The sequence below is a fragment of the Ursus americanus genome, chromosome 20, assembly GCF_024610735.1.
Source record: "Ursus americanus isolate L20-20 chromosome 20, mUrsAme1.1.p, whole genome shotgun sequence".
In the NCBI taxonomy this organism is placed as follows: domain Eukaryota; kingdom Metazoa; phylum Chordata; class Mammalia; order Carnivora; family Ursidae; genus Ursus; species Ursus americanus.
The window spans coordinates 27,909,288-27,924,486 of NC_142146.1; the positions used below are offsets into that span (position 1 = coordinate 27,909,288).

Sequence of the window (15,199 nt, forward strand, 5' to 3'; positions counted from 1 at the left end):
CTCAAACTCTTGGTAGTGTTGGGACATTCTAAGACAGGTTGGCCTTAAGGCCACAACCCCACCTCTGAAATCCATGGAGCTCTTCCTGGTATTTCTTCATTTGGATAAACACAATGTTTGTGGAGGCCCTGTCTATAGCATTATGTGAAATTTCAGCTGACTCGCACATCAGATCGACTCATAAACATCAAGTCACGTCATGGCTCCAAGTTCCTACGGATATAGTCTGGACTCATCCAAAGCGTCTTAGACTTGAGAATTTGAGACCTCATTGCCAGAAATAAGGATTGAAGTTACCATATGCAGGTAGAAAGTGGAGAAAGTGAAACTATGGAAGGCATGTGCTGAAGGTACTGAGGGAAGAGAAAGAGGGGAGAGAAACCCCACACTTTGGAGACCTATCCAGAGTGCTCACTTGACTTCCAGTGTGGAGGAGAGCTTGGGGCTGAGGAGAGGTGATAGGCCTTAGCTGTCCCCCTACTTGGGGCCTTTCTGGGTTCTAATTCAGGAGGTGAGGGAAGGAGCACAAATGAAGGCAGAGAGGCATGGTGCACACGGGAGAGTTTGCTTAGCAGAAGCTGAAAAGACAGCTGGAGCCAGAGGGAGTAGGAGAAAAATCCCAGCTAATACAGGGAGCCTCTGAGCTCTTAAAACATCAGGCCAGTTTGGCAAACATCAGTCATATCTCACCAATATATTGATACTGAACTACCTTCTGACGTTTCCTTTCAGTTGAAAGCCTGCTTAGGAAAACGCATCACATGTCTAATGAGATCTAGGAGAGCAGAGTGGTGTGGCTTAAGAACCACCCATTCAAGAGTCACTGTCAAGGGGCGCCTGGGTGGCACAGTGGTTAAGCGTCTGCCTTCGGCTCAGGGCGTGATCCCAGTGTTATGGGATCGAGCCCCACATCAGGCTCCTCCGCTGGGAGCCTGCTTCTTCCTCTCCCACTCCCCCTGCTTGTGTTCCCTCTCTCGCTGGCTGTCTCTATCTCTGTCAAATAAATAAATAAAATCTTAAAAAAAAAAAAAAAGAGTCACTGTCAAGTACAATGTCCGTGGAATCATGATCTGGGCAAGTTGTACATCACTGAGCCTCAGCTTCTTACTCTGAAAAATGGCAACAGCCACCTTAACAAGTGAGATGCAGTGTCTGGGCCATAGTAGTTTCATGGTTTGCTCTCCCTTCTCAGCTGTCTGTGTAGAATACACTGCAGAAAGATTGTGATGCCTGCCTTCTTCTTCTTTCAGATTGTAAAAATATTAAAGTGTTGGACGTTGTGTTTGTGCTGGATCATTCAGGCAGCATAAACACACAAGAGCAAGAAAACATGATGGCTCTAACTATCCATTTGGTGAAGAAAGCAGATGTTGGCAGCGACCGAGTTCGGATTGGAGCTCTCAAATACTCAGACTATCCTGAGATTCTTTTCCACCTTGGGAAATACTCAAACAGATCCTCAGTCATCGAGCACCTAAGGAGGCGCAGGGACACCGGAGGGAATACCTATACTGCCAGGGCTCTTGACCACACAAACATAATGTTCACAGAGGAATATGGCAGCCGCATCCAGCAAAATGTGAAGCAGATGCTGATCGTCATCACTGACGGGGCATCCCATGACCGAACTCTGCTCAACGAGACTGCATTGAAATTAAGAAACAGAGGCATTGATATCTACGCGGTGGGTGTAGGACCGGCTGACCAACTTGAACTTGAGGCTATGGCAGGGAATAAAAGCAAGACTTTCCATGTAGATAATTTCAACAAACTGGAAGATATTTACCTGCCTCTACAAGAAAGTATGTGTATCAATGCACATGAGTGTAAGTTGTGATTTTTAAAGTTTCTATGGGGGTAGCAATAGAAGGTTAAGCAAAATATAAATTAAATCTTGGCTTCCCATTACCTGTATGTCATGGGCTAAACATCTCTCTGCTCAGGCTGTTTTCTTATCTCTAAAAAAAAAATGCACTGATTGAGCAAGATCTGAAAGTTGCCTTCCCACCACAGTATGCATTGAAGAGCTTATGGAAGAAAGTTTCAGAAACATTCTTTGAGGTCTTGCCACCCTGTTGCCTTTTTCTTGGCAGAAAGGAGCTCTGCCTAGGATCATAGTCACCTTACCCCATTTCAGGGCCTCTTGTGCCATTCCATTAATGGTCTCAATGCAAACACTGAACACTAGTTATAGGCCAGACTCAGAGTTGCATGGTTTGACAGATAGACTTTGTCTTCAAAGATCCAGGGCTGTCTAAATGGGATTATAGACATTCTCTAGGGCCATAGGAAGTTGAAGTAGTCTAATGTGCTTTTCTAGATAAGGGCCACTAATACAGACGGAAGGATATGGGAGTTCAATATGGAGTAGTGGAGGCTGGTGGGTAGGAACAAGGAGGGAAGGGACCCAAGCTGATTCCATGAGATACCACTGCGGTAGGATAGGCTGCAGGCATCACACTTGAGGAAAGTGTAAGATTTGCCACCTGAGCTCAAAGTGAGCAATGAATTCATCTCCTTGATTTTAGCTACTGGATGATGGTATTATCTGTAAAAAAAAAAATAAAAAAAAAAAATTGTGACTTTTCCCAAGGCAGCAGGACCTTCTTCTCAATTCTGCCTGTTCTAGCCTGTCCCTGAACTCCCACCCTGAAATTTGGTCTCCTCACCCTTTGTCTTGCCAACTTCCAGTCCATTCTGAACACTGAGTGATCTTCCTAACACACATTGGATATGTCACTGCTCTGCTTACGGTTTACAATTTCTGAATTTCTGAGTTCCATCTAGCCTTGCCCACATCTCCAACCTCATCTGTTGCCACTCCCCACTTCACAATCTCTCCTGTCAATCTGAAATATGTCTGTGTCTTTGTACACAGCATTCTACCTGCCATGAACACACCAGCCCATTTTCCCTCACTACATCTAGCTTGTCTGTCACATTTCAGCCTTTGTTTGCCAATTTCCTGACCCAATACCTGACAGTGATCCCAGATCCCAGAATCTCCCAGATTCTGCACCTTCTATTTCTCCTGGTGGTAGCACTGAACGCATATTTGCTATTTCTTTATCTGTATCTGTCACAAGACTATGACTTCCTTGGGCAGGCGTGGCCTCCTGTTTATCATCGGGTCTCCACCAAATCTAGTATATTACCAGGACTACAGTCTTTTCCTACAAAGATGGAGTCTGTTTTATTCTCATCTCCCATGCCTACTTTTTGGAGGCAGATACTGAGGCAGAGTCTAGGATGGGATTCACACCCCACAAAGGAAAGTGGGAAAGTAGGATGGGCAGAAGAAGTCACACAGTGACGCATGCCTGACAGAGCTCCAAACCTGGCAAAGAGCTCTAGAGTGTGTATTGCCCATCAGCGTTGTCCAGCATCAGACTAAGACGGCTGGGTGGGTATGTCCCCTTCCCACTTAGTCCCCAGATGTGGGCTGCCCTAGGAAGGGCATGGTCTTTTGCAAGACCTCTCTCTGCAGTGAGGCTGACCCTGAAGGAGCCCTCTGTTGACCATACTCCCACAGCTGGGCAGCAAGTCCTTCCTTGAAGGTCTGTCTGGGAAGCCCATCTTTGTGTCTACCAGACTACCCTTAGAAAGAATTGTGTGACAGTGGACATTTTTTGTCTCAATTGCCATTAGTAATCACTTTAGTGCTGCCCCGGTCCCAGCCATTGCATTTGTTTGGACCTGAGGGTAGAGGATTATCCCTGGGTTATGGAACATTTCACACTGGATTTCAGGGAGATGACTCCTTGCCCTGTTTACTAGCCATTTGCACATGTCCCATTACATTTTAATATTTGGGTTATGATATTATAAAGAACTACAGTAGAAAAAAATGCTGGATTTAAAGATACAAAGAATGAGGCGGTCCAGGTACCCACTCCACTGCATAGCAATTGTGTATTCTTAGGTAAGTTACTTCTGAATTCCATTTCTGTATCTATAAAATTAGATGAATTCCTTATAACATGGTCATGAATATTAACAGTTATTGTATGCCAAAAACCTTTCTTTCTTAAAATGGTAATTCTCAACACAAATGTAAAGCGGTAGCATTGACAGTAAAAGGAGTACTAACCATAGTACAGGGGTCTCGTTACCTTGACTTGGGTGAACCTTCCATTTTGGGTATGTCGAAGGGATTTCTAGCCTTTGCAATTACTTTTTAATGAACGCATTCAATCTATTCAAACTTCTTTCTCTAAGCGACTTTTCAAATGAATCACATAAATATTAAAACTCAGAACAAAGTCTATTACCTTTCTCCTTCCCACTATTTTTCCTTCTTGAGGGTCAATTGGTGATTCTCTCTTCTGTTAACTTATCTCAGTTTGCTACTACTGTGGGGATTTAGTAAAGCAATTGAAGTATTCGAGGAAAGGGAACATTTAGAATAATTCATGAGGAACATAATTGTTTTGCTTTTCCCAATGGCAGGGTGTGACATTCAAGAAGCCGATGTGGTTTTCTTTTGTGACGGCTCCGACATGGTCTCCAACTCAGAGTTTGTTACCATGACAACTTTCGTGTCAGAATTAATTGATCATTTTAACATTCAGAACCAGAAGATAAAAATCGGGTTGGCTCAATTTGGGAGTGGCTTCCAAAAAATTATCGAGTTGAAAAACTCTCTGACTATACCGGAGTTGAAGACTCAAATTCAAAGCATTCCTAAGAGCAAGGGGTTTCCACGAATGGACCTGGCCCTTAAAAAAGTGAAAGCCATGTTCGATCCGTCTTCCGGTGGGAGAAGAAACGCTGGTGTCCCTCAAACTTTGGTTGTTATCACATCCGGGGACCCCTACTATGATGTGGCAGATGAAGTGAAAATCCTGAGAAACCTCGGAATTTGTGTCCTGGTTTGGGGCATAGGAAATATTCATAAGGAGCAACTTCTGCCGATAACAGGCCATTCTGAAAAAATAGTCACCCTCCAAGACTTTAATAAATTAATGAATGTGGATGTGAAAAAAAGAATGGTTCGTGAAATCTGCCAGAGCTGCGGGAAAACCAGTAAGTGCTTCCCTTGCTCTTTATTTGTTTTTGATTTAATTGCCACCTTCCTGGGACTTCATTTCCCCAAGGTATCCTGAGGGCTAGCTCTAGCAGAACATATTTTTTGAAGAGTGTGCAGTGAGAATAGACCTTTCCTCTGTTTCCAGGAAGCTTGGGATCAGCCAGCCTCCCTCGAAACAAGGAAAAGGGTGCAGAGGTTGGAGGAGGTCCTGGGTTGTGTCCTCTGGTCAGCCCTGTCCCCTCACTGCAAGCCAGGCTTTGTGCCCCTCTTACCACCGAAACTCAGTCTCCTATTCCTGCCCCCTCCACTTGTGGCGGACCTAGAATAATGCCTTGCGTCCAGCGGGAAGTCAGTAAAACAGACACCGGCTGATTGGCAGCTTTAGTCTTTTAACTTTGTTAAACCATCTTGTAAGGGACTCGGTGTTCCTGCGTGTGTCTCTCTGTGTATGTCTGTATGAGCCTTTGTGTGGGCATGTTTTAATGATGGCATTTGTATAATCATAACATAGTAAAGATTTGAATTGTCCTTAGTGATTATTTGATTCCCAGAGGTCACAAACACCATGACTGCAAAGGCCAGGAGGGTCATGGAAGTGAGTCAGGAGGGCAGGGAAGGAAGGAAATGAAGGGACAGCAAGGAGCCATCTGATGCGGGGGTCACCATTCGCCCCAGCTGAGAGTGACTGTGAAGGACTCAAGTTCTGTACACTTGGGCCGGGAGGTGGGAGGACAGCACCTGAAGATATGATAGCATTTTGTGGAATTTGTACAACACGCAGAAATTCTTCGGCGTGCTTCTGTTTCTGGAGTTATGACTGAAGCCACTTCTTTCACAGAATGGATTTGTCCTTCCAAGCTCTCCAAATCATCCACACTCCATTTGGGGTGCTCTGCTGGAAGCACATTACAGTGGTGGGAAGGGCCCCAGCACCAGACTCCGAGGGCCAGGTTCTTGCTCTGGTGCGGTAGCAGCAACTCCGGGAATCACAATTTCCTCACGTGTAAAAGGAGCAGCTGGGCAGGGTCAGCAGTGACCAAATGGAGACTTGCAGCTGAGTGGTGTTGATCCTGCCCAGTGTTGACAACTTGTTAAAATTAGTTGACAGCTTTTACAAACTGAAGGTTTCACATGAAAAATGGAGATTTCAGGCTTTCCTTGGAAAGATCAGGCCATCTGACCACACTGGGCCCCTTCTCCCGCATGGCTAGTGTCAGCAGGAGTTGAGCAGTGAACAGATGGGTCGTCGTCCTCCATTCATTCTCTCTGCTCCCTGCCCGTCTAACTCCTTTACATTATCCACCTGGCCTTTGTAGCCCTTTGTGTTTGTGACCTCTGGATTAAATAATCTCTAAAGCTATTTCAAATATTTAATATGTTATGATTATATGAATCATAATATGTCATCATTAAAATAAGAAAATTTGCACGTGCATGCACACACACTCACACACACACACACACACACACACAACAGACACACACACAGACACACACAGCCAGCCACTGAAAATGAGGCTAAACCATGAGTGGAACTTGAAATAGCTATTGGAACTTGAAATATTTGAAAGAGGAGAGAGGAAATACCTGTTGATCAAGCAGCCCATATCTTCCTTCTTGAACACTGGGTACTAGGGACCCTCCTGCCCTGGGCAACGCCATGACTGCTCTCCTTTTGTCCGCCTGGTCTGCTCTTCCTTGCCCCTGTCTACTCATTAATGTGGCCTTGTTTCCCTTGGTCTCCAGATTGCTTTATGGACATAGTGGTCGGGTTTGACATTTCCACTCACCTGCGGGGGCAGCCGCTGTTCCATGGCCACCCTCGGCTGAGATCCTACCTCCCAGGCATCTTAGAGGACATCAGCTCCATCGGGAGGGTCAGCTGCGGGGCAGGCTCAGACGTGCAGGTGAACGTGGCCTTCAAGGTGAACAATGACCGAGAATTCCCTGCCAAGTTCCAAATCTACCAGAAAGCAATATTTGACAGCCTGCTGCAAGTCACTGTCAATGGGCCATCTCATCTGAATGCACAGTTCCTGCAGTCGCTGTGGGATACATTTAAGGATCAATCTAAATCCCAAGGACAGGTACTCACGTCACATTCGATGTCCCATCTCTGCATTCTTTCATTTGTTTCTTCCTCCCCAATTACGTATTTCATTTTCACATCATCCCATTCTCTGCTTTCCTCTTCCTCTAGGTGCTACTCATCTTTTCAGATGGTCTTGGGGGTGAAAGCGAGATAATGCTTGAAAATCAATCGGACAGGCTCAGAGAAGCAGGTACTGAGTTGCAAATTTAAGTGGTGAAGCACAGAATGTGCTAACGAGTCCCTTCTTACTCAGGTGCTGTAGCTCTTGGGGTCTGTGTGGCCACTAGTAGCAGATGCTGTTGGTGCCTCCCAAACCCACTTGACCAGCCTGCACGCTCATCCCCCAAATGCTGCAAAAGCCACGGCCAAGTACTTACACCTGTGACCGTCTACAGCCATGGGTCCTTGAGTCACCTGAACCATTACCTTGGAGTGGGGGTGTCCATACCATGTCTCACCTGGAAATGGAAGGGGGACAATTGATATAGGGATACAAAGCCTAGCACCCTTGCCTCAAGTGGGTCGACTCTAATAGAGTTTACACCCCAGAGTCCTTCATGAATCATACCACGGTGAAGACTTTACTGAGACACCCTCGCTTACAACCTCCCCCTCCCTTTCCTCCACCTCCTTCTCCCTCAGTAAACCACGTACACACAAATTCCTCACTTAGATTCTGCTTCCAGGGCTCCTGACCTAGGACACTCCCTACTGTTTCTGATTAGCCACGTGAAAGACAACCACATGGATCTCGAAAAGCACTAAATGCAGAAGTTGAGAGTCTTATGCAGAGCACGAGACTCCACTAATTGTCGGGGGTGGGAGCATTGTTTAAGACTTCCTGGGTATAGACCCACACTGGCTTCTGGGGTTTAGCATCCATGGGCAACCTCTCTAGAGGCCACAGAATTTCCTGCTTGTTTGCTGGGTTGTATCATCTTCCTTTCCCACTGTTCTGGGCACATCACATTCCTTAGTACAGCCTCTGGTGCTTTCCAGGGCCTGGCTCCCGCTCCCCACCCTGGCCTTCCCTCACTCCTCACACTCAGCATCCCAGGCACACAAAGCCATCCCCTTCTTCCTCCAGCGCACCTCATGCCTCAGACCCCCAGGCCCTCAGTCCTGGCATACGCTTTTCTTCTACATAGAATTCTCCCCATCTCAGTTCCTCCCCAGTCCTTCTCTACCTTCTGTCTCTGGTTCTCTGCCTTGACCAGCTTCCATTCATCCTTTGGGATCAGCTCTTCACAGAATCAGTTCCTCAGTTCTTCACAGAAACCTTCCATGACTTTCTAAGGCTGATTTGGGAGCTTCTGCTTTAGGCTTTCAAAGCACCCTGCCACTCCCTCTTAGGATACTTACCACTCCTCAGAGCAGCCATCTGACTCCTGCCCACCTTTTCCATTGGACTGGACTTCTGTGAAGGGACAGAGTGTGCCTGTCCTATTCATCTTGCATCCCTGGTACAATGATTAATACATAATGGGCTCCTAATAAGCAGAGATTTGTGTAATGAAAGGATAGGTAGAGTAAATGGACTAGGGAGAGAATTAATGAGTGAGTGAGTGAGTGAATGAGTGAATAAATGGAGTCCTGGCTATGGCCAGGAGTTCACCCTGGGCTTTCCTCAGGCTTGCAGGGCCTGGGCCCCCAGGAGTTTTTGGCCATGGAGATAATTTTGAGAACTATTAATTTACATTCAGAAAAATTCAGAAAACCTCTGAAGATGAACAATACACTTTTTAATTTTTATTTTTTATTATTTTTAAAATAATTTTTTATTATGTTAGTCACCATATAGTACATCCTTAGTTTTTGATGTAATGTTCCATGATTCATTATTTGCGTATAACACCCAGTGCTCCATGCAGTATGTGCCCTCCTTAATATCCATCACCGGCCTATCTCAATTCCCCACCCCCCTCCCCTCTGAAGCCCTCAGTTTGTTTCCCAGAGTCCATAGTCTCTCATGGTTCATTCCCCCTTCTGTTTACCCCCCCTTCGTTCTTCCCTTCCTTCTCCTACCGATCTTCCTGCTATTTCTTATGTTCCATAAATGAGTGAAACTATATAATTGTCTTTCTCTGCTTGACTTATTTCACTTAGCATAATCTCCTCCAGTCCCATCCATGTTGCTGCAAATGTTGGGTAATCGTTCTTTCTGATGGCTGAGTAATATTCCATTGTATATATGGACCACATCTTCTTTTTTTTTTTTTAAAGATTTTATTTATTTATTTGACAGAGATAGAGACAGCCAGCGAGAGAGGGAACACAAGCAGGGGGAGTGGGAGAGGAAGAAGCAGGTTCATAGCAGAGGAGCCTGATGTGGGGCTCGATCCCATAACGCCGGGATCACACCCTGAGCCGAAGGCAGACGCTTAACCGCTGTGCCACCCAGGCACCCCTGGACCACATCTTCTTAATCCAGTCATCTGTTGAAGGGCATTTTTAAAAATTGCTTTCGAATGCCCAAGAATTATATCAAAACTTGATGGTTTTAAGCATCAAGCACAGTTTTCTGCTAGTGTTTTTCTGTTGGGTTTGAAGCCTGAACAAGCAAGCAAGCCTATGGGTTCTTCATATGTCAAGAGTCCTGCTTTTTCTTACTTTTCCTTTTCCCTCTTCCGATTCTCTGAACACCACTCACCAAGTAGAAACATGACGGGCTTTTCTTCTCTTTCACATGCAACCCCTTTGGTTTCGAATCTCTTACGTTTACTGCCTAGGACTCGATGCTCTGCTGGTGGTGTCCCTAAACACGACTGCCCATGATGAGTTCTCCAGCTTTGAATTTGGAAAGGGATTTGATTACATGACTCACCTGACCATTGGCATGAGAGAGCTGGGCAAGATGCTGTCACAGTACCTGGTGAGTTGTGGAGAAGAAATGCAGTTATTCCAAAGGCCATCAGAATGAAACTGGAATTTTGATGAGTACTTCTGGAGACCCCGTTGCTTGCCCCACTAAATGAAGTGCATGGTCTTTAGTAGATGAAAAAGTGTGAAAGACCAGAGCAGCGTATTTTCGTTTTTGTGTGTCCTTTCCTCCTTCGTCATCTCACCACATGACTGCATGGGGACTGAAAAAGCAACCAGCCCCTAGTCATGCAGAAAAGCTCCCATCAGTTTATGCTGCAGAAATCCCCAGAAAACGGGAGCCTGTCAACGAGAAGCCAGCCAGTCTTGTGAAAACTTGGCCTGTGGCCACCTGTGTGGTAGGTGCCCTTTCTACAGGAGGTCACGTCCTGGGAGCGGGGATGCTGAATCGCAGTTGAGAGCCGAGTGCCCCGTCTTCGGTACTAAGTCAAGGAGCACGTCTGATCCTCCGCAGCCCCTCCCCCCGAGAGAGAGGCCGGCCGTGTAGCTGGTGCCTTATGCTCTCTGTATGAACACAGTGCCTATGCCCTGAAGTTCCTGACCATTGCTGCTTACTCAAGTTTGCTTTTTCCAGGGAAACATCGCAGAGAAGACTTGCTGCTGCACACTCTGCAAGTGTTCGGGGACTCCAGGTCCTTATGGGTCCCGAGGACTACAAGCTGCCAAGGTGCCATTCCGTTGTGAAACTCTCACCCAGGGTGCCTGGATTTGGTGGGCGGGACCAAGGCCAAGGGGTGCACTTCGCAGCCTTCACTCGATGCTGATGAAATTGCTTCAGGCATTTATTTCGTGTGATTTCTGTGGTGTAGGAGCCAGTTGAGAAGGACTCACTTTTGATACTGCTGTGAAGAATAACTCCCATTTTTCTGATATACCCTTCATGACATTGCTCCTTGGTTTTGCGGTTTATTCTTTTGCACCTGCTTTAAACAGTTTGAGGAGTGCAAGTGGTGTTAGAAACAGTGGGAAAGGTTGTACTTCATCGGCAAAGAATGAAATTGAACCGCAAAAAGAGCAAAGCTTTGCAGATTAATAGCCCTTTAAAAAATGAATTCTAGAAGATCAGTTACACAACAATAGCTTAAATAAATACGTCATGGTGTCCTCATTAATGGAATGCTCTAAGGTGAGGGGATGAATGAACTACAGGTATGTACAACAACATGAATGAGTTTTACAAACACAGTAATGGCCCCCCCCCAAAAAAAAGCAAAATGCAGAAGAATACATATAGTATGATTCCGTTTATAAAAAGTTGGAAAGCAGGCAAAACTAACCTATCATGTCTAGGGATAAATGATTCAGTAGTGAAGTCTAAAAAATGGCAAGAAAGTATTGTCATAAAAGCCAGGAGTATGCTCCCCAGGGTGGGGGTGGGAGTGCTTGGCATGGTGGGGGGGGGCTGCGTCTGGGTGCCAGTGATGTCCTGTTGCTTGGCCGGGGTGGTGGCTACATGGACGTTCACTTTATAATAATTAAGCTGTGTCTTTCTATTTTATTTACTTTTATGCATGTTTTCAAATGCTTTTTAGATATCATAATTAAACGGAGTCTGGTTTTTTTAAGAGAGCAAATACAATCCTCGCTCATGAGTTCTGGATTGTCCGTCCTTGTGGGTACGTGATCTGGGCCATTTTACCGAGTTACGATGCTTTGTTCAGCACAGTTTCCTCCCTCCTCCCTTTGCTCTGGTCGGTATTAGGGTTACATTCCAAGAGCACAGCCCCCAGGTGCACTGAGCAGATAGCCAGGACCTGTGTTACATGGTGAGGAAAGCAAACATCTGATTAAATCTTTGCCACAGATAAGCCACAAGGCTGTTAAACCCCACGGAGCAGAGGGAGAGATGATCGCGATTAAAATATGTGTAACTTTGTTATTGGGAGAAGTGCTTCTTCCTTGAACTCTCAGAAAAGCAAAAGGAAATAAAATGATCTCTTTGGAAATGTGATCGATTTGCCTTCTAGAAGAGTTGTATTAGCCACAGCTGCCCACCACGGAGCCCCTCAGGCACAGGACCCACCCGATGCCCTGAGCTGCAAAGTGGGTTCCCCAAGTCAGCCTCCGGGGGTTGTCAGACTCTCCACAGACTCACAGCCACCCCTGCAGACAAGGGAGGGACTTGTCTACAATGCCTAGTGATTTCACAGGTTCAAATTGAAGGAAGCTGGCTGAAATGTATTTCCCTCTTTCCTCCCAGGGTTCTCGGGGTCTGAAAGGCAGCAGAGGACACCGGGGAGAGGACGGAGACCCCGTAAGTTTTCCTGATCCTCCCCCGCAACACAAGCAATGATTTTTCTTTTGCATGGACAGTTCCTACAGAAAGGATTTTGTTTATATGGGGGTTTTTGGCGGTTTTGAAAGAAAATGGGTTGCTCCCCCCCCCCCTTTTTTGGTCTGGATCGTGAGCACTTACCAAATCCACTTTTGAGGGGAAGGAGGCAGCAGGCTCGCCTACATGTTGCCTGGCTTGTTTTTATCCGTGGCAGGGAGTGGGGCATGCTCCTGTCTCCCCTATGCAGGGCCAAGTAGGGCTATCTACTAGCGACGGGCTGCCTTTGGACCTGGAGCTCAGTGCTTAGGACATGGAAAGGCACAGCCTCATGGTTCCATGCAACACAGAGGTTTTCTAATCTCAATCATTGACCCTAAAATCAGAACCCTCTCTTGGTTCATCAGTCAAATTATGAGAATAGATTGGAAGGAACTGAAACACTTGAATGGCTGTGTTTGGGGAGGGGAAAGTTCAGGAAGCATCCAGCCTGCATCTCCATCCCCTTGGAATCAAGCTAGCTCTCTGTCTGGGCAGCAATGTTTAAAATGAAATTAAATCATGCCTGGGCAGGTATAATTAAAAGCACAGGCTCAGTCGGACAGCCAAGGGCTGACCTGGACGAGAAACCTTAGCAAGACCCTTAACTTCTTGATTCTCAGTCTCCTGATGTATAAACTGATACATTCCTCTTAGACTCTAGTGCTGACCTAGTTTACAAAATGACCGCCAAGGGGAGTGCTCTGACCCACCCACCACGTACCTGCAGAGGGGTCTTGGAGCCCACCCAGGCAGCACGAAGGGCTTGGAGTGTGGGTGTCTGGCCGTGAGCCCACATCTGGCTGACAGTCCGGTCAATAGGAAGCCACAATGTTTCAGTATCTCTTAGCGACATGTGGCCAGGAGAGAGGTCTCCTGCTTTCCTGGGAATAATCTTCAGAATAAAGAAAGCAAAGCAGGAGGAAGGAAAAATCCCTTCTCCCCTCAGCTACCAGGAAGGATTTATCCAAACCATCAGCACCCACTTTGCACCCAGATCTGACTGAGCCAGGCACAAGGGACGTAAGTGGGTAAAGAGACGGATGGGGGTTCCTGCGCTCCAAGAGCACCACATTCCTTTTCTCTTGAGATTCATTTTACTCTAGCATTTACCTGTGTTTAGATATTCCCTGGGAGAAACAGGATTGATGGGAGATGCACACGCCATTGGCCTTGAGCACTCTTTCCCCAGTGGGTGGTCTGACTTGGGCGTCTTTCGCCCGGTGGTCCTTTCTGTGAGCACTAGCACCTCCCAGCTTTGAGGTCTCCTGGCTGTGGCCCGACCCGTCAACCTTCTGCTCAGCTCCCGTGCCCTCGGACCAGCTTGCTTCAGTACCTTCAGCAGCGCTGACTGTTCCAGGGCAGGGCCAACATGTGTTACCGGAGTATTTGAAAGGTGGCTGGAAGATGGAGCGACTTCCAAACCTTTGGCTCTGCTGTCTGCTGAGGACAGTGAAGCAACTGGGCTCCTCCTGCATGTCTGTGTGATCTTGGGTCTGTAAGGAAGCCCCGAAGGTTGACGAGGAAGATCTTTGAATAGAGGGTAAAACCAGAGTTAAATGAACACATTTGTGGAAGGACGTGCTTTGTGTGAAGTTCAGAGAGCGCCCATGCTCTTGCTTCACCTTAAAAACCAAACTGCTGGGGTGCCTGGGTGGCACAGTGGTTAAGCGTCTGCCTTCGGCTCAGGGCGTGATCCCGGCGTTATGGGATCGAGCCCCACATCAGGCTCCTCCGCTAGGAGCCTGCTTCTTCCTCTCCCACTCCCCCTGCTTGTGTTCCCTCTCTCGCTGGCTGTCTCTATCTCTGTCGAATAAATAAATAAAATCTTTAAAAAAAAAAAAAACCAAACTGCTGATAACTTCTGGCAGAAGAGTCACTTTGGATACCTGTTTGGTTGCCTTTTCTTAGGGAAGACGAGGAGACATTGGACCCCCAGGAGATAAAGGGATTGCAGGATGTCCAGGAGAGCAGGGTCAAAAGGTAAGGCTCTGCTGGACATGTGATTTTGAGTTCCCTACATGCTCTGCTTCTCTCCTCCTTCCCTCCCTCCCTCCTTTTCTCTCTTTTATCCCCCTTTGCCTTTCTCCAATTACATGTCAGTGTCCTCACCTGTGGATGAATTCTACTTCTTAAAAATCTCAATGAGTTCAGAGCATTCATTCGATGCATCTATCATCCCTTTGTGGTTAGAGAGCCAGAAGCAGTTAAAGAAATGCACAGTCGGGGCACCTGGGTGGCTCAGTCATTGGGCGTCTGCCTTCGGCCCAGAGCGTGATCCCGAAGTCCTGGGATCGAGCCCCGCATCGGGCTCCCTGCTCCGCTGGGAGCCTGCTTCTTCCTCTCCCAGTCCCCCTGCTTGTGTTCCCTCTCTCGCTGGCTGTCTCTCTCACTGTCAAATAAATAAAAATCTTAAAAAAAAAAAAAAAGAAAGAAATGCACAGTCACCTTCTTTAGGGAGGCAGCCCCTTCTGGCTCCAATAGTCTGTGAATCCACCTGCTGTCTGTCTTTGATGTGTCAGTGAGAGAGATTTCATCTTTTACAGGGAGCCAAAGGATTTTCTGGAAGTAAGGTACCGTAGTGTCTTCTCAGTCCAATTCGATTTCCCGACGGGATTAGTTTCCCAATAAGCATGTGGCAGAGCCCTCCTCTGACCTGATTGCACTCCCTGTTGTCCCTCAGGGAGAACAAGGAGAGGATGGGATTGACGGACTGGATGGGGAAGAGGTAAGCCATCTTTCAGGTACCATAACGTGGTCATGAGGTTGATGTATTTCTCTTTAAATGGGAATTTTGTTTTCCTTGACTTCTTTTAGGGCTTTCATGGACCTTCTGGGGAAAAGGGAGAAAAAGGTGATCCAGGATCTCAGGTAACACTTTCAATAC

The 15,199-nt window shown here is 46.7% G+C and overlaps 1 protein-coding gene across 3 annotated transcripts in view; it reads left to right on the forward strand.

Moving 5' to 3' along the window:
• COL6A5 (collagen type VI alpha 5 chain) overlaps positions 1–15,199 on the forward strand; it is a 137,448-nt gene that overhangs the window by 63,891 nt on the left and 58,358 nt on the right. For all 3 annotated transcript variants that reach the window (XM_045791732.2, XM_045791733.2, XM_045791734.2), the window contains exons 7-17: positions 1,251–1,826; positions 4,450–5,025; positions 6,776–7,116; positions 7,230–7,311; positions 9,851–9,993; positions 10,576–10,668; positions 12,202–12,255; positions 14,224–14,295; positions 14,859–14,885; positions 14,996–15,040; positions 15,130–15,183. In XM_045791732.2, coding sequence (XP_045647688.2) covers positions 1,251–1,826; positions 4,450–5,025; positions 6,776–7,116; positions 7,230–7,311; positions 9,851–9,993; positions 10,576–10,668; positions 12,202–12,255; positions 14,224–14,295; positions 14,859–14,885; positions 14,996–15,040; positions 15,130–15,183 — 2,063 coding nt within the window. The remainder of the gene's footprint in view (positions 1–1,250; positions 1,827–4,449; positions 5,026–6,775; positions 7,117–7,229; positions 7,312–9,850; positions 9,994–10,575; positions 10,669–12,201; positions 12,256–14,223; positions 14,296–14,858; positions 14,886–14,995; positions 15,041–15,129; positions 15,184–15,199) is intronic.